At 34.8% G+C, this 23,943-nt stretch overlaps 3 protein-coding genes across 4 annotated transcripts in view; 2 read left to right on the top strand and 1 right to left on the bottom strand.

Moving 5' to 3' along the window:
* Nucleotides 1-2,267: 2,267 nt before the first annotated feature.
* The window catches only part of LOC132049817 (probable WRKY transcription factor 70), a 28,119-nt gene continuing 6,443 nt past the window's right edge, over nt 2,268-23,943 (top strand). Inside the window, exons 1-3 of one of the 2 annotated variants that reach the window (XM_059440756.1) lie at nt 2,313-2,790; nt 3,236-3,340; nt 3,462-4,225. In XM_059440756.1, the coding sequence (XP_059296739.1) occupies nt 2,441-2,790; nt 3,236-3,340; nt 3,462-4,002 (996 nt within the window). In that variant the 5' untranslated portion in view covers nt 2,313-2,440 and the 3' untranslated portion in view covers nt 4,003-4,225. Of the gene's footprint in view, nt 2,791-3,235; nt 3,341-3,461; nt 4,226-23,943 lie in introns of those variants that run through there. The other variant, XM_059440757.1, reaches the window with a different exon arrangement.
* Nucleotides 15,151-17,276, bottom strand: LOC132049816 (uncharacterized). Its single transcript, XM_059440755.1, has 5 exons — nt 16,959-17,276; nt 16,734-16,874; nt 15,711-15,830; nt 15,473-15,568; nt 15,151-15,367 (listed from the first exon to the last, which is right to left on the bottom strand). Exons 1-5 carry the CDS (start codon nt 17,175-17,177, stop codon nt 15,251-15,253), a joined length of 693 nt encoding a protein of 230 aa, XP_059296738.1. The 5' UTR covers nt 17,178-17,276; the 3' UTR covers nt 15,151-15,250.
* Nucleotides 22,233-23,794, top strand: LOC132049819 (WRKY DNA-binding transcription factor 70-like). Its single transcript, XM_059440758.1, has 3 exons — nt 22,233-22,599; nt 22,847-22,951; nt 23,082-23,794. Exons 1-3 carry the CDS (start codon nt 22,262-22,264, stop codon nt 23,629-23,631), a joined length of 993 nt encoding a protein of 330 aa, XP_059296741.1. The 5' UTR covers nt 22,233-22,261; the 3' UTR covers nt 23,632-23,794.

Genomic DNA, 23,943 nt, shown 5'->3' with positions numbered 1-23,943 from the left:
CTTTTCAAACTTTATCGCTTTTTAGAAAGCTTGCCCGCAACCGCCCAATTAATTTTTCTACTATTTTAAGACAAAATAACTTTAAGTTCTACGTACCAAACACTCAAAAAAATTTTTTATAAACAACTTATAAGCCCATCCAAACGGGCTCTAAAGCTAGGCTTAAACTTATTATAATACAATAAAAAGAAAAAAGAAGCAAACGAAAAGTGAAATAAATACCTGGTCAGAAAGGTGTTAATACGTGGAGAGAGAAAAGTTGGAGTACAAACGAAAAAATCTTCAAAATTCATGTCACGTAGAACGGAAAAGATAGGTATGGGTTTTGAATGACTGATGAATGATGACAAGCAAAAGGACAATTTAGTCAACTCACTCAAAATTTAATATAGCAGCTACAGTAGAATTCGTTTTCAACCAACCATGTTATTTCATTTTAACTGAAATAACCAAATTACCCTCTAAATGCCAAAGCAAGCATGTTGACCTGCTGTGTGCTTAGCCCCATTTATAGTATAGTAGAATTTACGAGCAATATACAACTCTTATTTTAACAACCTAACATGGGACAATATAATTATTCGAAAAATTTGGAGGCAATATAGAAATATAACGTTTTCATTACGATGAGCAACAAATTACTGGAATCAAGAAATTTGATTTTTTTTTTTTTTTTAAAGGCTCGTTCAGCCTGCCAAATGATTATTACTCTTTGGTTTATAAAAACAAATTAGTAACAGCAATAGATATTCATATCATATGTATATATGAGCAGTTTTCCTTGTTCCCCATCTCCCTCTTCTAAGCCTTTTTTTTTTTCTTTTCTTTTAATCACACGTAATTTGTAAAGAAATACATAGGTTAAGGGATAGAATGTAAAACTTTAGAAGATAACGTGTAAAGCATAAAATAGGATGTAAAAAACAAAGAACCCACCAGGCCACCACAGAGACTAGTAAGACAATGAAGGTCATTTCTCTCATATACTCTCACCGTCTCAAATTATTTATCGTTTTCTATTTTTATTTTACACGCCATAGAAATATCAAATAAGGTATTTGACTAACTTTACCCTTCTTTATATCTAAGTTATAATCTATATCCATTAAATGTTTACTTTATTTGTGTATCATCACCATTAATGATAAAATTCTACTAAGAGTAAAATAAAAAAAAAATTATGCCTTGAACTCTTAAAACGATATAATAATTTGAGAAAACTCTTATCAATAACTACAATAAATAATTTGATATCGAGGGAGTACATTTGTGAATGGTTCTGACTATTTCCGTACTCAGACGCGCAAAATTAGGAAGTTCAATAACTCAACTTGCACTAATTATGACTAAACAACTACCTATAGTTTGCCCCCCCCCCCCCCCCCCCCCCCACCAAAAAAAAAAAAAAAAAAAAAAAAAAGGAAAAACTACCAATTAACTATTGCTAAAAAGCAGTTGACATTTAATGCTTGCCAGGTAGACAGAAATTTTTTAATAATATAATGTCAGGAAAAGCGTGTATGACGATATCACGGTGACAACATATGATTTACGTCATCTGCGATGTGTAACATTTTATAACACCTTACATGCTGTGACAGATTTTTATCTCTCATCTGAAAATTACTACTATAGTATATTTGTAAATAATAAAGTAGTTAAATCTTTTTAATATAAGAGAAGATTCTATTGTAATGACAAATTGAATCAAAATCACTTTACATGGCAAGTGATGTGCTATTTTTATGAGAATGCCATATGCCACATATGCGTTCGGTACAAACTGAGCACATTTAGGACACGACATTAGTGTCCCATCACATTTTGCAAATGAATTTTATAAAACTCATTCATTGACTGCGATTTATACGGTCAGATAGATTCACAATCAAAACCGATGAAATATTAAAAAGTGTTTTATGCACTCGGTCTTGGTGTTTGTTTTTCTCGACCTAATGGCAATTCATCCTTGAAAAACTTCTTACAGCTTGTTTGGATGGTTGTTACCTATTGTATTAAATTGTGTTGTTAGTTTACATATAATATTTGTTTTGCTTTTTATTTAAATTTTATTATATCGTATTTTTAAATTTATTATGTAACAACGAAAAGTCTCATTTTGTCTAATGACTCATTTGGTGTAATCGTGTAGTTACCTTTTTTCTTTCTCATTTTGTCTTATTACTGCATAATTCATAATTTATCTTTCAAATTGATGATGTGTGAGGTTATATAATTAGGGGAAACGATCTATCAACGTTACAATACAACATAATAGAGTATAATACGAAACATTATGGAACAATATGTAACGACCATCCAAACAGAGTGTTAAATTCAACCACTAGCTAGCCTTTTTCTTTTTCGATATAAATAAGCCCCTCACAGTCCTTGACTTCTTGCTATATTTCCTACCGTTGTTTTACACACATAACAAAATATGGAGTCCCAATGGCCAGAAAACTCATTGGCTTATATGAAAATGTTGATCAATGAGTTGAACTGTGGACAGGAATTAACAAACCGGCTCAAAGAGGTGATCAACAAACCTCTATGTGATAGAGGCAAGAATTTGTTGGCAGAGGATTTAGTGGAGAAAATTATGGGTTCATTTTGCAAGACTATCTCAATACTAAAGTCTAGCAAGTCCATAGATGAAGATTCTCAGGTTAATCCGATGGTGGCTGTTTCGTCTTGTTGGAAAGGTGGTCGGAGATCGCCGGATGAAGACTCAACGGGTAGTTGCAAGATATCATCACCAAAAGATCAAAGAGGATATAACAAGAGAAGGTAAGGATTTGACTTAATCTTTAATTTGTCGCCAATATGTCATCACATATAATCTGTTAGCTTGCTTTACTTGAGTCGAAGATCTATCAAAAACAACCTTTTTACCTTCACAAGATAGGCCTAAGGCTACGTATATACCACCCAGATCCCACTTGTGAGATTACACTGGGTATGATGATGTTGTTGTTGTTGTTGTTGTATATTATCTGTTTGCTAACATCTTTATGGTTTTCCAACAATTATAATTAAGAACAAAATTAAAAGAATGTGACGCTTAGTCTTTTTTCAATAGTACCAGCTCTAATTGCAATCAACAAGAAAAATAACATACCAAGTGTATTCCAATAAGTGAGGTCTGGGGAGGGTATAGGATATTTCTAGATTTTTTATTTTATTTTTGATGATGAGTGATGTCGCTAACAAATGGTTGTCAAATATTGAACAGGAAAATTTCAGTGAAAAATGTAAAAGAAACCTCAACTTTGGTGGATGATGGCCACGTTTGGCGAAAATATGGCCAGAAACAAATCCTTGATGCCCCTTTTCCAAGGTTTAATTCTCTTAACACTAAGTCTTGTTCATTAAGAAAATTAAATCAATGGTTAATGATCAATACATGCATATTTAGATTCAGATCTGGTTTACTAACATATGCATTAACATATATGCAGGAACTATTATAGATGCACCTATAAGTTTGATCAAGGATGCCAAGCAACTAAACAAGAGCAAAGAATCCAAGCTAATCCACCTCGATTTCGGACCATGTACCAAGGTCATCACACATGTAAAACTAATTACCCCACAGTTTCCCAAATTCTCTTAGATTCTCAGAAAGATCATGATGATTCTTCAACCCTATTGAGTTTTGATTCCAACACTAATTATTATTACAATCCTTGTTTTCCAACATTTCCTTCAACAAAAAAGGAAATCAAGAAAGAGGTCTCCCTAACTTGCTCCTACCCTAATCAACACCAAATCCAATCATCAAGCTCTGACTATTTTCTCCCGTTAGAATATGATTATTCGACTCTAACAGCTGAGACTTCCGGTCATGTTAAGGCGGCGTTATCATCAGAGTCAGATAATGGGGATTTCATCTCATCTGGATCAATCTACTCTTTTTCTACTAGCACAGATCAGTACTGTATGGAAATGGATATGATGCTAGGCTCAATTAACTTTGGACATTTGCCTTTTCAATTTTAATGGTAGATTTTTTTTTCACTTTTTCTTTTAAGTAGAGCTACTGGTGCATCTAGAACTTGTTCTGTGAGTTTAGTTGAATTCATTACTTATTGTGACTTGCTACAAGCGGTAAGGGGCTTGTAGAAGTGTACTATATTTTTATTTCCGATTTCGTTGACATAGAATTTGTAGCACTGTATGTTAGATGCTTTGACATGAAAAGTGATTTTTAAATTCGTTCCAAGATTTTTCTTCCTTGCGCGCACGTAAATGTGGGCCCAGATTTCAGTTTTATTTGCATTTCAATCGAACTCAAATGACACTTTTGTGAAGAAAAAAAAAAAACGGAAAGGTAATTAGACGGTAAAATTTTACTTGCAGCTTGTGTTTAATTACATTAAATAATATTATCTTATCATGCTTAAGTTATTTAACGTGGAGATCACAAGATAAAGTGAAGAGAGGGAAGTTTATGTACAAACAAATGTTATGCATTTATTAACTTGATGTAAACATCAAATGATTGAGGGTGAGTTTTTTCTGTAACACGATATAGACAATAATTTTCCGGCTTTGGAAATGGAGATTAAAATATGCAATGTGAACTAAAAATAGAGGTGTTAATCAATAGTCGAAATTCTGAAACATCCCAAAGATGTTTACACATATATCAAGATTTTTGAGGTTGAAAAAGAATACAAGAATGCAACAAGCTTGCTACATATCAGAAAGATATTAAAAATAAATGTCCAAACATCATTAAACATCTCCAGGAAGTTTGAAGGTGGAAATGAACACAAGGACGCAAGAAGTTTGCTTAGTATTGGAAAAATATTAAAAATAGATGTTCAATCACCATTAAATCAGTAAGATAGTGTTTCAAACATTTATTGAGATGTGGGTGTTTTCAAACATCGTTAGAGATGTTTAAACATCTCTCAAGATGCTTGGAGGTGGAAGAGAACACAAGGATAAAATTATAATTATAACCATTTGATGATTCAGATTAGAAAACTATCAAAAATATGTTCAACTATTTGTACTTAGAGTCACTGAAATAAATGTTCAATTATCACAAAATCAATATTTAAACATTCTAATTATCACTAAATTAATATTTAAACATTCTTAGAGCTATCATAGTATCTCTCTCAGTATGTTTGAAACATCTTGTGAGAAGTTTGAATAGCTCTAAGGATGTGTGAAGGCGAAAAGAATAAAAGGACAAAACAAGTATGATAATGGTTAGGTGATGATTCACCCAATTGAAAAAATGTCAAAAACATGAGTTTATACTTTTTTTAATTCCAAGTCAGGATTGTATTACCACTCTTTTGAAGAAACAGATATGTGAATGGGGGGCAAGACCTGACGTTTCATACAAGATGGGAGTTGTAGAACTCCAATTTGACTAGAGACCTTTGACAATAATAAACAAGAAAGAAAATGAAGCGGTAATAATCCTGGAAAGCTCAAGGTGGCTCAAATACGAGGGTGCTTGGTTTTCTCCTCTTGAACGATGGTAGTTGCCATCTATCAAAATTAATCAGACCTTTAACATACTTGCGAATCGTATTAAAGTTTGTAAAAAAGTTGTCTCCTCCAGTTGATGACCAAAAGAAGCTAGTCTGTCCGCGACTTGATTGCCTTCTTTGTAACAATGCTTAATAAAGTACCATTGGCATTTACCAATTTTTTGATATCTCCAATCACTCTCTCTATTCTCCATGGAGTCCATATGTCATGGATACAGTTGTGAACCAGCATGGAGTCAGTCTCACCAATTATCAACCCATGGCCTTGTTTAATACACCATTTCAGCCCAAACAGTAGTGTAGCCGCTTCACCCCAATTACTTGTCCCATTACCTAAAGGAATTGAGTACACCATGAGCATTTTGCCACTTCTGTCCCTGACCACATCATCTCCTCCACACTTCCCATTAATGCAACTTCCCTCACTATTAATTTTCACAAAAAGCAATGGAGGTCTAGATCATTTGATAACAATGATGCTTTTCTCGAAATAGTATTGTGAAAGAGCTTATAGATATCTTCCCATGTGTTACTAATGGAAATTCTTCTACACTGGGCACTGGCAAGTTGTGAGATATTGAAAAAAATGTGAGCCTCTGATCTAGCTACAGATGGCCTCTCATTTTCATATTTGCTGCTACACCTTGACCTCCACAATTCCCAAACAATAATAAGAGGCATGATAGAGTAGATATATACTGCTATGGGGTTTTTAGCCTTAATTATGAGTCCAGCATTTCCACAACAGAGCTTTTAGAAAGGTGTTCCTATGCTCAATACCAGCAATACCAGGGCATAGGAATTCTATCGTGGACAGCTCTCCAAGTTAAGCATGCCATCTTAAATGGAACTTCTTTATGCCAAAGCTTGACAAAAAATTGAGAGGGTTCTTTTCTCTGCCTAAATGCTTTCGAGGGTGCAGTAGCTATAGAGAACTTACCATTGGAGGATAACGTCCTAACTGGAGTGTCAGGAAGATCCTTGTGAGCACTGTTTTTGGGACTTAATAACCACCATTTGTTGAGAAAAATAGGGATTGAGATATCTTCCTATCTAATACCAAGTGGAGCGCTAGTTGTCAGTTTCGCTTCTCGAGAGTTAATTTGACAAATCTTTAAAGCAAAATTGGATTAATTTTTTTTTTTTGGGTAATACACTGTGAAATCTTATTACCACCAACAAAACCTTTTGAGTACTACAAACAAATAGCACATGGACCCTTGACTACTCTACAAGCAGAGCGTCTAGGATACATGCCTCAGCGAAAACAGAAATTAACTGCTCATTAGCTAAAGGAAGACTATACATTTCCCTGCCTGTTTAGAACCTATAAACATATTTATCCTTTCCTTAACTATAAACTTTATCTGCTGCACTGCTAAACTAGTATGCACATCTATTCCTCTGAAGATCTTCCAATTCCTGGCCTGCCAGGTAAGGTATACCATTGCCCCATACACAGCAGCTATCATTGGCTTCTTCATGTTGCACCACTGTCTCTGCTTGATCAGACTCAATGCCAGTGTTGTCTCTTGTTGTTGTATTTTTACTCCCATCCACTGCATTAGCTCATGCCAAACTGATTTTGCCCATGTACACTCAACAAATAAGTGTGTAGCATCTTCCACCTCCTGCTGGTCATATAACACACACTCAGCATTATCACACTACATTCCCATCCCCACCATCCTGTCTTTGGTTAGCAGCTTCCTATGGTAGTTTAACCAAAGGATAAACTTGTGGTTAGGTAGTAGCATTTTGCTCCAGATGAGCCCATGTGCATCAATGGTTGTTCCGTGTCTTAGCAATGCTAGATAGATCTTATTGACAGAGTACCTGCCAGTAGCATTTAGAATGTACATGTCATTGCTATACTAGTGTTTCATACCCAATTTGATCCTATTTAGGTTCTTCCAGTGCCAACTGCAACTTCAAGGTGGAACATGAGTCCAAAAATCCTCATAGGTTGCATATAGATTCCATATATCCACTTGACCCATAAAAGCTCTTTATTAGTCACCAATAACCATATGTGCTTACCCACAGAGGCTAAATTCCACTTCTTACTACTCCTGACATTGAGGCCTCCTATCTTCTTTGGGGTGTATATTGTTTCCCAAGATACCAGTGCCATTTTATTTGATTCCTCATTGCTCCCCCATAAAAACTCTCTGTACTTCTTATCCACCATCTTCAACACACTCTGTGGTAAAATAAAGACAGTCTCCCAAAAGTTGTGTAATGAGAACAGGATGGAATTAATGACCTGTAACTTCCCAGCATAAGAGAGATGCCTGACTGAGACTGCTCTAATTTTCTCTGTGATTTTCAACACTAGTTGGTGGCAGTCCAACTTATTCCATTTCTTTGGTGATAGAGGTAGGTCTAAGTACTTTATAGGAAAGGTTCCTACCTTAAATCCTGTAAATGTCAACAACCTTTCCTTTGTTTCATCATTCACACCAACCATGTAAATATTAGACTTCTCTGAATTAGCATTCAACCCTGTAACATTTGAGAAGTGCTTCAAGGCTTCCATTATTCTTGCTACAGATGGTTCTGGACATTTACAAAAGATCATTAGATCATCAGCAAAAGTCAGGTGAGTAAGTTTCACATCCTTGCATATGGGATGATATCTGAAGTCTGGCAGTTGACTCATTTGCTTCAACACCCTGCTCAAATACTCCATGACCATTACAAACAGCAAAGGGGATAAATGATCCCTTTGTCTTAACCCCCTTCTCCCTTCAAAATAACCACAACTTTTACCATTAACATTAACAGAAAAATTAGCTAATATGACACATGCCAGTATTAGTTGGATGAACTTTGGAGAAAATCCATACCCCTCTAACATTTCTCTGATTAAATTCCATTTGACCATATCATAGGCTTTCCTTAAGTCTATCTTCATTAAGCACCTAGCAGATGTCTTCCTGTTATAATGTCTAAGGAGGTCATGACACATTAAGACATTGTGTACCAAGGGCCTACCTTTAACAAAGGCTGCTTGTGTGTCATTTATCAACAGAAGCAGTACTACAGCTAGCCTTGAGCAAAGCAATTTAGAAACACACTTATATAAGACATTACAACATGAGATAGGTCGGAATTGACTAGCATTTGTTGGATTACTCACCTTTGGACTTAAGGAAATTAGAGTAGCATTCAACTGTTTCAGTAACTTGCCAGTTCTGAAAAATTCCTTAATGGCATCACACACATCCTGTCCCACCACACTCCGTATTGCCTTATAAAACCCACTTCCATATCCATCACACACATCCTGTCCCACCACACTCCATGTTGCCAGGACTCTTGTTTGCATTTATACCAAACATAACTACTTTTTTCTCCTTGTCTGTGAAAGGTTTCAACAAGCTACATTGATGCTCCATAAGAAGTTTTAGACCCTGTTGAAAGAACCCCTGATATGCTGCACACCTATGGCCCCCTTCTTCACCTAGTAGTTGCTGATAATATTTCACAAACACCTCAGCAATCATTGCTGGGTCAAGGTGAACTTTGTTGTTATCATCCTGGATTTGACAAACTGACTGGATCAATTTTCTCTGTTTAAGCACTGAAAAGAAATATCTTGTGTTTGCATCCCCCACTCTAATCCAAGTAACCTTACTTCTTTGGATCAGAAACTCTTCAGCTAGCTTAGATGACTGTCTATACCTCACCCTAAGCCTCTTTTCTTCATGTTGAAATGTATTATCAAGAGGACATTTTTGTAGTTCCTTATAGCTATGTAACATTGCTATTCTATCATCCTCTGCTTTATTAACTATATTTCTGAACTTCTGGTGGTGTAACCCTTTCAGCTTGTGCTTTAACATCTTAAGTTTCCTAGCAATATGGAACATCCTATATCCCCTTATTAGTATACTCCATCCCTTGCTATTACATCATTGAAATCAGGGTGTGAACTCCAAATATTACAATATCTAAAAGGCTTCTTCCTCTTTGTATCTTGCTGAATTGTTTTAACCACTAGAGGGCAGTGGTCACTTATTCCTTCAGCTAACACATCAGTGACATAGGCTGGCATTGTGTCCATCCATTCACCATTCACAAATACCCAATCAATCTTTGAGAAAATTCTGTCATCTTGCTTGTCATTCTACGTGTATTTGCATCCAGTCTTAGGTAACTCCACTAACCCACTAGTATCCAGGCAATCTTACAAATCCACCACCTCAGCAAATCCCACCTAATTACCTCCAATTCTATCCTCATCATGTAATATAAAATTGAAATCACCAAGAACCACCCATGGACATATCCCCAAGTTCTGTTGTGTGATATACTTCCATAGTTCCTTCCTCTCTTCTCTCACATTAAAAGCATAGACAAATGTAGCAGCAAACTTTAATTGCAAAGACTTACAAGTTATAAGACAAGTCACAGCCTAAGGTGATTCACTTTGCACCACCACCTTAAACCTGTCCTGTCTCCAAACCACCACAATCCTCCTATTATAGTGAGAACTATAAGTACTATGGTAGCCCCATCCCCCAAACATAATATTGACTACAACCTCCACTTTACTAACTTTTATTCTAGTTTCTACAAAACATAATAATCCCTGGTCTAATTCATTGCAGAGGAGTTTAACCTCATTCTACTTATTTAGGCCATTCAGGCCTCTCACATTCCATGTCAAGATCTTAACCATCTCCAGGAGGAGACACAATACACCCCCTCCCATTTTCAGCAGTTCCTGTGCTTGACTCACCCCTTCCTTATCCAAAGGTTGGAAGGAGTTGATAATAGGCACTTGATTCCCTTGGTTCTGTCATCTGTGGCCCATTTCCCCATCTACCACCTCTACCTCTAGCATAAGCACCTCTATTATTCCCACCATATTTGTAGTATTCCCCTTTACTCCCACCTTGCTGGCTCTTCCATTCTCCACCCCTTCTACCTTAGGTTGTTTTCCCCCATCCCATTCCTCTAAGTTTCATTTGTTTTAGTTATCTCTGCATCACCATTGCTTATTTCTGACCCTGGCTGTTGTTGTACTGTTTTGTCAGTGTTCTCTATTTCCTTCCTGGCTCCATCTTGCACTATGGGAGTTTCCTCACTTGCACTTTCTTTTTGTTCTTCATACGCACTTCTTCATTATGCCCATACTTATGACACAGCTTACACCAAGAGGGCTTCCAATCATAAGTCACTCTCTGTTCAATCACATTTCCCCTCTCATTTATAAGCAAAATTACCTCTGGTAGTGGCACATCTATCTTTACCTCCACAAGCAGTCTGGCAAAATTAAGCCATCTTCCTTTCAGTATTTCTATCCACCATGAGAGGCTTCCCCATCAGACTACCTAGTTTGCTCAACCCCTTTGGACTCCAATATTTGAAATCCAGTCCAGGTAGTTTAATCCAGTTAGGGACAGAGTACAATTCATCCCTAATGAATTCCATATCAGAGTCCCATGCCTTCACAATTAAAGGTTTGTTGTCAAAGCCGTATATGCCTCCTTGAATCACTTCATTTTTCCCCTCTGCATTATCAAAATGAACCATCACAATCATTCTGTATCATCACTACCTTATTTATGCCATGTTTTCCCCACATCCTTTGAACGAACCCATTCAACACAGAGAATAGGGGATGGGCACCCAACACATAGCAAATAATGGCATGTTTCCAGTATTCTATCTCAGTTGTAATGTCTTCCTCATCAATTTCAACAATCAAATTATCCCCTTCAGACTCAGGGTTCACAAATTCAAGCTTAAATCCAGCATTTATAATTTTGGTAATGTCGAAGTTATCCCATACTGATGCCACTGATTCAGTGAACTTACCATTTTGCTTTTGCACACTTTCATTGTGTTCTACTTGCTCCACCTCCTCTGCCCAGGATTGCCCGCCTGTGCTTCGTTGCGAGTTAATTGCCATCATCCATTCTCCCACTTGTTCCTTCGCTTGCACTGCCCTACTTTTAACTGGGCTAGGTTTTCGAATCGAAGATCCCTCCTTCGATTTGGTTCCACTAACGCCAGTCGCTGCCTGCATTGGAGTACCTTTTATTGGTCCTTGTTGCACAATTTCATTAATTGTTCTAGTTCTCATATTCATCGTTACTGGCCCAGTGTTACTAATTGGTGATAAACCATCACTCTGCTTTTTGTGACCGTCATTTTGATTAGCTTTCCTATCTCCATGTCACGACCCAACCCCGTAGGCCGCGACTAGTGCCCGAGCTGGACACTCATATACACACCTGTTAGCTATAATCAGCCCATAACTAGCATGATAAGGAACATATATAAAAAGGCAAGACGTCGTCTCAAAACTGTCACATATATATACATACCACAGCAACCTGTCTCCTGAGGGGTTACAACTCTTAACAGATAACATCGTACATAAGCTGGTAAGGCTATCATAACATGTGGGAATGTCCCAACTATATACATGCAAGCTGACAAGGCTGCCACTACATACAGTATCCCAAAACATATATACATACGCAAGCCGACAAGGCTGCCACTATGAATGGGAACGTCCCAAAACATAAGTCATATATACACAACTAAACAGCAACTATATACAGACCCACACATATGTCTACAGACCCTAAGAGTAACAACGGTATCATATGACGGACGGGGCCCCGCTCGTACCCACGACGTACACATATATACAACAAAAAGGATATGTACCAAAAAGCTAGGCTCGGAACAAGGGAACACTCCAAGATAGCCGAATAGATATCCTAAGTCGGCGGATCACCAAAACGAGCGTCCACTGCGGGCATGAAACGCGACCCCGAAGAAAGGGGTCGATACGGAATATGTACTAAGCATGTAAAGCATGAAATACAAGAACAGGATCATACTGAAATAAGGAGTATAGAAAACTAGTACAATAACCAGAAAACCACAAGGCTTTCCTTTGAAACATAAATTATGCGTGTCAATATCATACCTGACCCGTTATGGGACTTAGTGACATAATTAGATAATCATCCTGTACATATGTATATATAATGTGTCCCGGCCCTCTAATGAGGGACTCGGTGAATAAAATCATCATATGCCATCCTGGCCGCCATCCCCGTATCATCATATCATCATGTCATCATATCATCATATACATATATATATAACGTATCCCGACCCTTTAGTGAGGGACTCGGTGAATAATGCAGTGGAGTTGTGCACGAAAACGTGTCCTGGCCCGGGACTCAGTGAAAGACATGTTGAGACTTGCACGAGTGGAGTAGTGAGCAACCATATGCAATTAAAACATTTTCCAAGACTCAATAGAATAATTAACACGAGTATCATTTAAAAATCAGGACAATGGTTATATCAAATACTATTCGAACGTTACTCGGAACATCTTAACTAACTCTCGAATGCTTATCATAAAGTATATCAAAAGGACTCAAAAATCATATTCATATATCAATAAAGTATGAAACATTTTATAGGAGTCCAGTCACAAGTTATCATAAAGTTCCTAAGAATAGGAACGGATGTATATCGACTAGTGTCCAACGTACGAGAAAACTCGAAAAGGAGACTCAATCACTCGAGAGTTCTAACATCAAGAAGTAAATAAGAATTATAGATCACATCCAAAGTCTATGAATAGAATTACCCCAAGGTTCATATCATTTATCACTTAAGTCTAGGACATGCCAAAAGAAAGAAGGGATGGGCTTTACATACCTGTTAGCGACTATTCGTGAATCCGTTCGCCTCGTCGTTCTCTTAGCCTATTTAATATAAGAGTAACGTTATCGTTAGTAGTTACACTGTCTAGTTCACCAATCTATAGCCCATTGTTTATAGGACTTATCTTTTAGTTCACACATTCTCGTTTTAAGGTTTTCCTATTAGCTATAGACTTAACGAAAATCGGGCAGCACTTCCCCTATAGACTCGCCTATCCCGAATTTCCAATTACCCTCCTACTAACACAGAAACACCAACCATAACCTATGAATATAATCATACCTTCAACTCTTGCAATTCAATAAGAATAACAACATATTCATATCAACACAACTTCAACCTTAACTTTCTAATTCTTTCATTCCTTCACCATATAATCCGTGATAACAACAACTATAATGCAACTTAAAATGAATTCTCCTTGCCTAATTAGAACAGCCCCCTACACGGCTCAATTTATTTTTTTACATCAACATTTATAACTCCTTATATTCATCACACAACTACCAATTTATACAAACTTAAATTGTCTCCAAAATACGTATAAAAGAGGTCAAATCTTTACCTTAATCAACTTGACTCCAAGGAGCAATTCACGTTGAAATCCTTGAAGGTGTATAACACCTTAAAATCTTAATTTTTCTCCTTCACTCTCTCAATGCTCGGCCCAAGCATTCATGGCCGAGAGCTTCCTTTTTTTTTTTTTTTCTTCAATTCTTTCTTGTTCTTTGTTCTTGATTCAACTAAGGTATGGATTGTGATTTAATGAGTCATTTTGATGATATATATGTGAGCCTCCCAAGCCCTACACGTGCCCCCCTTATGTGTCATCTTTTCTCTTTTTTTTTTTTTAAAAAATATATCGGGTGGGGCCCACTTTGTTAATTAATCTTAATTAATTTACTTAATCACTAATTCTTGCTTAATAATCTAATCCCAATTAATTAATCCCTAATCTCCAATAATATATATATACCAAATAAAATTTATAAGCACTTTGTGCATTAAAACAAAAAAATCGGAGGTTAAAAGTCTCTACCTCGTATCCCAAAATAGTCTTGTCTTAAACTTGTCGCGATTAGCTTACGATATCCCAATGTACAAAAATACGGGATATAACACTCCATCACTCTTTGGCATGTTTCCCGGCACAACCGTAGTCGTAGGTCTCTTTCCCATGGTGTGGTGCACGTTAGGCTAACGTGCGCCGAGAGAGTCTAGGACACGTCATGCGCTTGCATTAGTACTATTAAATTTAGATATTCAAAACACAAAAAAGTAATATAAGCTGCTATTCTTCTTATATTAATATGGTGAAAAATACATCTTAAAAGTATTGGTCAAAGTTCAAGTAGTTTGAATCTCAAAAAGAGAAATGTGAAGAGTATTTTGAAACGAAGAGTATCTCTCATGATTTTTGATTAAATTGTTGACCATTAGGTCATACCCTTAGGTACAAATGACAAATTTTTTCCTCGTCTTTATCTACAGATTCTGTTAGGGTTTGCCCTGGATTTTCTACCTTATTTTGATTCTATCAAAATTGTATTTTACTTCAAAAAGGATTTCTTGATGGAAAGCGTTTTCTTTGTGGAAAAGGACTCTTACCATATTTATCCCTTTTCTTGGAGGAGAAGTTTTAAACTTCTATAAATAGAAGATCTTTCTTCTCATACAATAACATAATATATAGCATCCACAATGTTGTCTCTTAGGATTAAAGAGTCTTGTTTAGGAGGAGATTATTTTCTCATAGTTTTATGCTTTCTTTTATATCAGTTTTCTCATATGTAGGATAATTGGTCAAACCATAATAAGATATTATGCCTTTTTAGTATAGTTTTTTTTGTCGTCTTATTTATCTTCGTTTAAGGTTTGCAATTATTAGCTTTCGCATGACAATGATTATTTCAAACCCAACAAATTCTTGGAAACGTAATGAACCTTTTTAATTTCTCCTCAAAGGCTACAAATGTTCGATACAGAAGAATTTGATTTGCCGCATAACAAAAATTATCAGCAAATTAAAAATTTGAAGGAGCAATTTTAACTTTAGCTCTCCTAGAAAATTTATACATGATCATCCTAGCAATCTTATAGAACCAGAAGGCACTAACAAGTAGCAGTCCGAAAGCCATGGCCTGTAAAATCATATAAACATTATGTCACCAATTTGTTGTTTTAAAATAAGATTTGTCAAAGTAAGAGAATTGTATATTGGTACATTATTTAATATGTGAAGTTACCTTAATGAGGATTGGATTATCAGCAGATAGAGTCACATAGGTTAGATATGGGCCCCCTATCATCCTAGCAATGCTGAAAATCACTGCAAATAAAACCTGTAAAAGAGATCAACCATAAATGACTAACTTAAATTGTGTCCAGTAAACTAATATATCATATAAAAATGTATCCGGGGAAATATATATAAAAAAGAATCTTTAAATTGGAAAGAAATAAATTAGAAACTGAGAAGCTAACATCAGCTGCAAGATTAATATCAGTGTCTTTATATCCAAGCTCTTTGAGAATCTCCCTCAAGTGTAGAAATGGACTGGAAATCTCTGTCAACCACAATGCTGCTACCATTTCTGAACCACACTGCATATCACAGAATTTTTGATTAGTTACAAGTTAAGGGTTTAACTTAATATACACTGTCAGTCTAAATTTCTTTTTCATTATCAACATGTTTGTAACAGGGTAATCAGCCTTATTTTTCAGGTTATAATTCCGCTTTTTATGAAAAGTTACCTATAATTATTCTAACATGGTAATGTATATGTTGATCCGATTTCTTTTTTAGTTGACGCGTCTCGAACTTTAACTTAAACTTCTCAGTTTTTTCTTACGACAAGTTATTATGGCCACACAGAAATTATATGACACGTTTATTAAGACCACACGTTTCAAAAGTCATCTTATATTCAAAACAAATATTTTGACATATTTAAGTAGAAATAGCGCCCACTAACCACTTTTCAATCTTGTAACTGAAAAATAACCACTGTTGTTAGATTTCAATTTCACAGGTGAAATTTTTGGTCACACAAATATGACACATTCAAGACACAAGTTTCAAAAGTCTTATAGTCAAGACAAATGTTATGACATATTTAAGTAGAAGTAGCGTCCACTTACCACTTTCGGTTGTGTAATTGAAAATAGCCACAGTTAAGGAATTTCAAATTCTACAAGTGAAATTTCGTGAAAATGTCCTAGAGTTTCACCTATAGAATTGAATATTTCATGACAATGACTATTTTTCAATTACAGGGACTAAAAAGTGACTATTTAGATATCTTATCCAATATTTAATATATCATAAGTTTCAAAATCATCGTCTATTTATTCGGTGCACAATCAATGTATAGGTTCACCAATTTCGGAAGTTTTCATTTCTTTATTCCATGCACAATCAAATAGAATCACATAAATGGGACAGATAAGGTAAAACAGCAAGAAATATTAAAACGATTATTATAACAAGAGAATCTTACTTACCCATTCATAAGCAAGCCCAGCTCCAAGTCCAACACCACTCACCACATGGTGAATTAAGTTATCAATCTTCACTTGCTTGTCAAAAAGGCAACATACAAAATCATAAATAAGGTATGCCACTGTCACTGCTAGTGCCTTCATCTGTTCATTAGTTTTTTCAAACATCACAATTAGAACAGAACTCTACCATATTCTTGAGTAAAAAAGAAAATAACAAAAAAGTACCTGCTTGTGAGAAGATCTTGAAGCCAAAGGACAAATTGGGCAACTCCAATCTTGAACAGAAAGAGAAGCTAAAGTTACTGCTAAAATTGCATGAACTGTTGATACCAAACGATTGCAAAAATCGAAAGAACGATTTGGGAACAACTTTCTTGTCAATAAAAATAATGTCGTCCATGACACAACTCCAAATACAATCAAATTTATAATTGAATCATCCATCTAGCGGAAAATTCTAAGAACAGCACAGTTCTCTTAGGATAAAAATTAGATAATATAAGAAATTAATTATATATATGGATGAGATTCCAGATGAGAAAAATATAAGAAAAAGTGGGGTCAGTAGTATTGATAACAAAATTCACGAGTTGCATTAAATGTCTATCAAGGTTGGCAGGTAGTAGGTAGTTGAAATCCAATGCATTAATTTTCTGAAGGCTACAAATTAGTTAGATGTATGTTAACCTACTTCCGGCTAAGAATTAATTATTTCTCCATTTTCGGGAAATCATTGGTAACCTACTACGCTATCTATTTCATTTTATCAATTGGCTCCGATACAAAAAATAGATTTTTCTTTTTACTTGTCTATTTTAATAAACCAAGAAATTTTTATTATTTTTTCTCCATACTATCCTTGTACATTAAATAACTACATAAACTACTACTCCGCGCGTCCCAAAATAAGTGTCACCTTAGCAAAAATCACGCTCATTAAGAATCAATAAATACAAAATGGAGTTTACTAAACAACCACTATTTATTAGATTTTTTTTTTTTGAGAATTAAATATTAAAGAGTACTACTTCTTTAATGCTCTTATAGTTGGAAACACTTGCCAATTTTTGTCTTGAATTCCTTTGGTGGCCCTTTTTTGGGACAAATATAGATTGCTAATTAAGATGACACTTATTTTTGGACGGAGAGAGTAGTAGTCTATTTAGAGCCCAAAACATCATTAATAAGGTTAGTTTAGTAAAATACACCCATCATAAAAGTTTTCGGTGTGCCAAGTTAACATGGCCAAGTAAAACAAAATGGAGGGAGTATATTTATTGAGATCGGATTTGAAGATTTAAAATTTTTAATTATTCAACGTCTTCGGTGGAATATTTCCTTGTAAGTTGTAACTGTGTTGTCTCAGCTTATGGGCAATGGGCAAACGATTTCAATTTTATTTACTCTTAAACTGATGAAACTAACAGCAGTCCCTAAAATTAGGCCATTTTTCCCCTGTAATGTTTCTTAATTCGACGTAATTAATGTTGGGATAAAACGGTCCAAAGATACTCTCAGATGTGATATTATTGAAACTTTGGGCCAAGCCCGCACGGTTTTCTCCAAAAGGCATCACATCATTAAGAGTATCCAACTCCTTATAAGTAGCTCCTTTTTCTTTTCAACTACCAATGTGATACTTTGTTCGCACACCCAACAATCTCCTTCTCGAACTAAGTTCCACATGACTCATTACGGGTCAGGGATTCAACGTGTCAATGTGCCACCCACATTGTCAAAGTATTTACGGTCACCGATGCCCAAAGGCTGTGTATGCGTCTTCAAAGCTATGGGTAAAGGTTGTAAACCGGTCCATCACTACAAGAAAAAATATATATGGCAACAATTTTTTTTTTGTTGCCATAAATTGATTATTGTTGCAAAAAATACTTTTGACAACAAAAAAATATATTTTGTTGCTTGAACTTTTCCCAACGGCTGTTATTGCAACAATGTGCAACAACTTTTTTTTTGTTGCCAAAAGTACTTTTTGTAATAATAATCAATACTATGGCAACAAAATTAAGTTCTTTGGCAACAAAAAAATCATTTGCCAACAATAAAACTAAGTTGTTGCTAAATATAAAAATTTTTGTTGCGATTTCTATACTTTCTTGTAGTGCGCGCAGACGGCAAAGGCACTAAGTCGTTCCCACGCCACACTTCGTATCTTCATACTCGTCCCCAAACCATTTCTTTCCGATGCAGTTGTTGGGATAAAATGGCCCAAAAATACTCTTAACATGATGCGATATTGTCCGCTTTAGGCTAAACCCGCATGCAGTTTTCTCAAAAGGCCTCACATCATTAAGAGTATCCAACTCCTTATAAGTAGCTCCTTTTTCTTTTCAGCTACCAATGTAGTACTTTGTTCGCACACCCAACGATTAACTACTCCGCCATTTTTAGGAAAGGTTATACCACGGTAGCCTTTTTTTTTTTTTTGGCTTTGATGAAGGTAAGGTCCATGTTTTCATCTTCTTTTGTAACGTTTTGTGATTAATAAATATGATAGGGGTCAAGTCCAACCCTGTTACCTAAGGCACAATCCTTATAGGTGATGGCTTAGAATAAACATCCATGTCATTTTACATAACTACTAGCAAGGGCAAATTTTTATGCCTTCAGACGCAAGAAGAATTAATTTTTATGCCAATGTTAGTCCACACCCTTGATTACAGTATGATGATAACATCCTTGTACATAGTAGTCTTTAATTTTATTGTAAATCATTGAAGGACTACTCATGACTCTTTAACTCTTTTTATAAATCTGTAACAAGGTGGAGATTATTTCCAACATTCATTTTGTAGCAGAGACTAAGGTCTATGTCCTCGTGCGTATAATTATTACTTTTGATATATACAGGTTGAAGTCTTATGTAACTCCTCCATCATAAGGATGAATCACTAAGTTTTTTTTAAAAAAAAAAAAAAAAAAAAACCTATGAAGGGCATAACCCTCCATTGGGATACTGAAAGATTTTCTCATCAACTTAATGAATAATTCACGATATAACACTCAATTGTCATTATTAAAGCTAAGTGATTGTGGGATCCATGTCAACATTAAAAAATGTAACAACTAACAAGTAAATAGATTTGTGTAATTCACTTGTTACTTTCAAACGTTATCGATATCAATGAAAAAACTTCAAATTTGCACAACTAATCTAGCTAATCACAACATGAAGTTAGATATCTACATCTAATAATTACTTATAGGATTTTGAATTGTTTATGCCTATCCTCTCTGTACACAGATTCTTCTTGTTCCTATCTTTAATTTGTATACATGCAGTAATCGGCACTTTGTCTCGTCTGATTTTGAAATAGTCATCGAACTTTCGTAAAGTAGTGTCCTAACTGTCCTTTAAAGGTCCACTGACAGTACATACATTAAGGGGTCGTTTATTGTTAAAAGACAAATTATGCTCGGATTAATTATCTTTGAAATTAGTTATATTAAAATAAATTATCTTTGGGATTAGCTATTCTGATTTTATTTCTTATCGACTGTTTGGTTTGTTGTATAAAAAATAACATGCATTACATAATTTCTAAGAAGAAATTATTTATTTATAAAAATATCCTCCAACTTATTTCGTAGAAAAAGGGTTTGAGAGATCTCAAGATATTTTTTGTTTTTTTTCATTATTTTTTCCGGGAATAACTAATTCAGTTACTATTATTCCACCATCGCGGTATAACTTATCATTGTACTATTTTTAATCTTGGTATAACTTATTGCAGGATTAGTAATCAAATAAAGAGATAAGGCAGTAAAAAAAATTTATCCCAAACTATTTATGTTTGTCTAGTATAGCAAAACGACAATGAAGGTTATCTTTGTCATATACACGGTAAATGGTTCAGATTATTTTTGTAGTCAGAATACCAGGATTGGGAAATGTAGCTATACAACTTGCACTAATTACTACTCCACCAATTAACTAATTGTTAAACGTCAGTTGACATTTAATTCTTGCCAGGTAGAACATGGATGACGATATTAAGGTGACAACATATGATAAACGTCACCTGCGACGTGTAACATTTTGCTAAAGCTCCTTGCTGAGTTGCTGGACATCTCAAATTGGATAAATATTTTGCATTCATGATCGTTCACATCCAATCAATTAATTTAACTTAAACAATTACGTGATTTTTTGAGTAAAATATTAATCAATTAATTTTGATTAAGTGATAAAATTCATAGGTGAGACATATATTTGCATTCAATGGCCTTATGTGAACATCGAAGTGAGAAAGAGAAAAAAATTGTGTCAGATCAAATAGTAATACTAAGAGGCCGTTTGGACATGCAATTTAGATTCAAATTTAAAATTTTGATTTGAAATTTGTGCATGTGTATGACATTTTGAACAAAACTTCAATTTTAAAACTTGACATATAATTTAAAGTTTGTAAAAAGACAATTATTTATTGAAAAAGTAACTATCGAAGCCTTTTTTGCTCTAAAAGTAATCATAGTGAATGGGTTTTGTTCTCCTCTTGTTGTTGTATTGTAGAAATGTAAAAGAATGAGTAAATCGCGTGGTTCAAAAGAAAATATTTATTTATAAAAGGACATGAAGATATTTGATTTATTAATTGTTGCACCTTCGGATATTTCAATACCTTATTTATGAACTATGATTTGCTCATTCGGTAAGATTTTATATAAAAGTTGAGAAGTTTTGGTATTTTTCACAAATTATGAGGTTTTCGTTTACCATAAAAAGTATAACTCTTGAAATTCTACATGTCCAAACAGAATTTCAACTTCAAATCAACTTCTACCAAAATTAATGATTTCAAAGCATGATTTCAAGTTCATGTCCTACTAAGAGGGTGTTTGACTAAGCCTACAAGCTGATCAAACCGGCTTATAAACATTTTTTGACTTATCTATTCATTTAGTAAACATCCAATTAATTGCTTATAAGCCAAAATCAGTCAAAATCAGCCAAAAGTCATAAGCTGGTCATCCCCAAACTTATGACTTTTCTGCTTATGGCACTTTTAGTTTGAAATACTTAATATTTTTAAAATTCTCAAAATACCTTCCCGTAAACAAAATCTCTAACATCTTCTTCACAACATATCTGTCATTCCTACTTTTCTTTACAAATATATTTTTAAGTTCCTATTTTTTTGTAAAAATTTTAAGGATATTTTAGACATTTTAATAAAAGGATATTTTATCAGTACTTTTATTTAGCAAATACATCAACTGCTTATTATTGAAATCACTTTCAAGTTTCAACACATAAAAATACTTTTCAACACTTAAAGCCTCTCAACTAAAAAATACTTTTCAACACTTAAAGCCTCTCAACTATTTACAATCAGGCCATCCAACCGGACTTAAAAAAGTATTTTATGCACGTGGAGTTTGTCTTTCTCGTTAATGAGGAATTTATCCTTGCAAGCTTCTCAAAATTCAACCACATAATTGGAGATTCCTTTTCCATATAAATAAGGCCCTCACAAGTCACGATTCTTCACTTATCACACATATATAATATGGAGTCCCATTCCTATTGGCCAAAAAAGTCATTGGCTGATCTGAAAAGTTTAAGCAAAGAGTTGAATCGCGGCCAAGAATTCGCATACAAGCTAAGAGAGGTGATATTAAAGAAACCACTAGAAAATGGTGGCAAGAATATGTTAGCTGAAGATTTGGTGGGGAAAATCATGGATTCATTTTGCAATACACTCTCAAAAATAAACTCTACAAAGTCCAATGAATCAGTTTCTCAGGTTCCGTTGGCTGTTTTGCCTTGTCGGAAATCCCCGGAAGAGTCAACGGGCAGTTGCATGACTTCATCACTACAAGATGGAAGAGGATGCAACAAGAGAAGGTGAAAATTTGTCTAATTATATTAGTCTTTGCAATCATAGAGGTTATTAATTTATATTTTTAGGGTTGATTTATCAGATGGTCACTTAACTAACATTTCTTCTTGATCCATTTTTCTTCAACAAAAAAATAACCTTTTGAGATAATAATTATTAGTTGAGTGAGTATATGAGAAATCAGCTCTATATTTTTGTCAAAAGTATTGATGATGAGTAATGTCGCTAACAATTAGTAATCTATTTGAACAGGAAAATTCCAGCAAAAAACGTAAAAGAAACCTCAAGTTTGGTGGATGATGGACATGTTTGGAGAAAGTATGGTCAGAAACAGATCCTTAATGCCCCGTATCCAAGGTTTTCTTTTAACACTAAGTCTTGTTCATTAAGAAAAACATTTAATTACATTAAGGTTGTTTTTCGTTAATGAACAATATACTTTTGAGATTGAGATCTAATTGATTGATATTTACTGATTAATTTGCAGGAGCTATTATAGATGCACCCATAAATTTGATCAAGGATGTGAAGCAACTAAACAAGAGCAAAGAATTCAAGCCAATCCACCAAGATTTCGGACCATGTACCATGGTCAACACACATGTACAACTTACCCCACAGTTTCCCAAATTCTCTTAGATTCTCAGAAAAATCATGATGATTCTTCAATCTTGTTGAGTTTTGATTCCAATACTAATTATTACAATTACAATCCTTATTTTCCAACATTTCCTTCAACAAAAAAGGAAATCAAAGAAGAGGTCTCCTTAACTTGCTCCTACCCTAATCAACACCAAATCCAATCATCAAGCTCCAACTATTTTCCCTCATTCGAATATGATTATTTGACTCCGGCAGCTGAGACTTCCGGCCATGTTAAGGCGGCGTTATCATCAGAATCAGATAATGGAAATTTTATCTCATCTGGATCAGTCTATTCTTCTTCTTATACTAGCACTAACAGTTTAGAGATGGAGATGGATATGAGGGCTGGCTTAATTGATTTTGAGGATCTGCCTTTTCAATTTAAAATGTAGAGTTTTCTCCTAGTTAATTTCTTTTGAAGCAGAACGAGATAGAGCTAGATCTAAGACGAATTTTGTGGGTTCAATTAAACTCATTACTTTCGGCTCTAGTGACATAGACGTATGTAAAAGAATTACAACATGTAATAAATTTTTCATCCTCACTCACTAACTCTAGATTAATTCGGGTCTTCCCCCATGTTTAACTTAGATAGTATTCTTTAATTATTTCAGTGACATTACAGTTTGTGGAAGGTATGTTACATGCTTTGACATGAAAAGTGATTTTTAACTCGCTCCTTGATTTTCTTCCTTGCTTGCACG

Source organism: Lycium ferocissimum, chromosome 3, assembly GCF_029784015.1.
Source record: "Lycium ferocissimum isolate CSIRO_LF1 chromosome 3, AGI_CSIRO_Lferr_CH_V1, whole genome shotgun sequence".
Taxonomy (NCBI): domain Eukaryota; kingdom Viridiplantae; phylum Streptophyta; class Magnoliopsida; order Solanales; family Solanaceae; genus Lycium; species Lycium ferocissimum.
The sequence above is the reverse complement of the archived record's forward strand: the minus strand, read 5'-3'. Positions and strand labels throughout refer to the sequence as shown.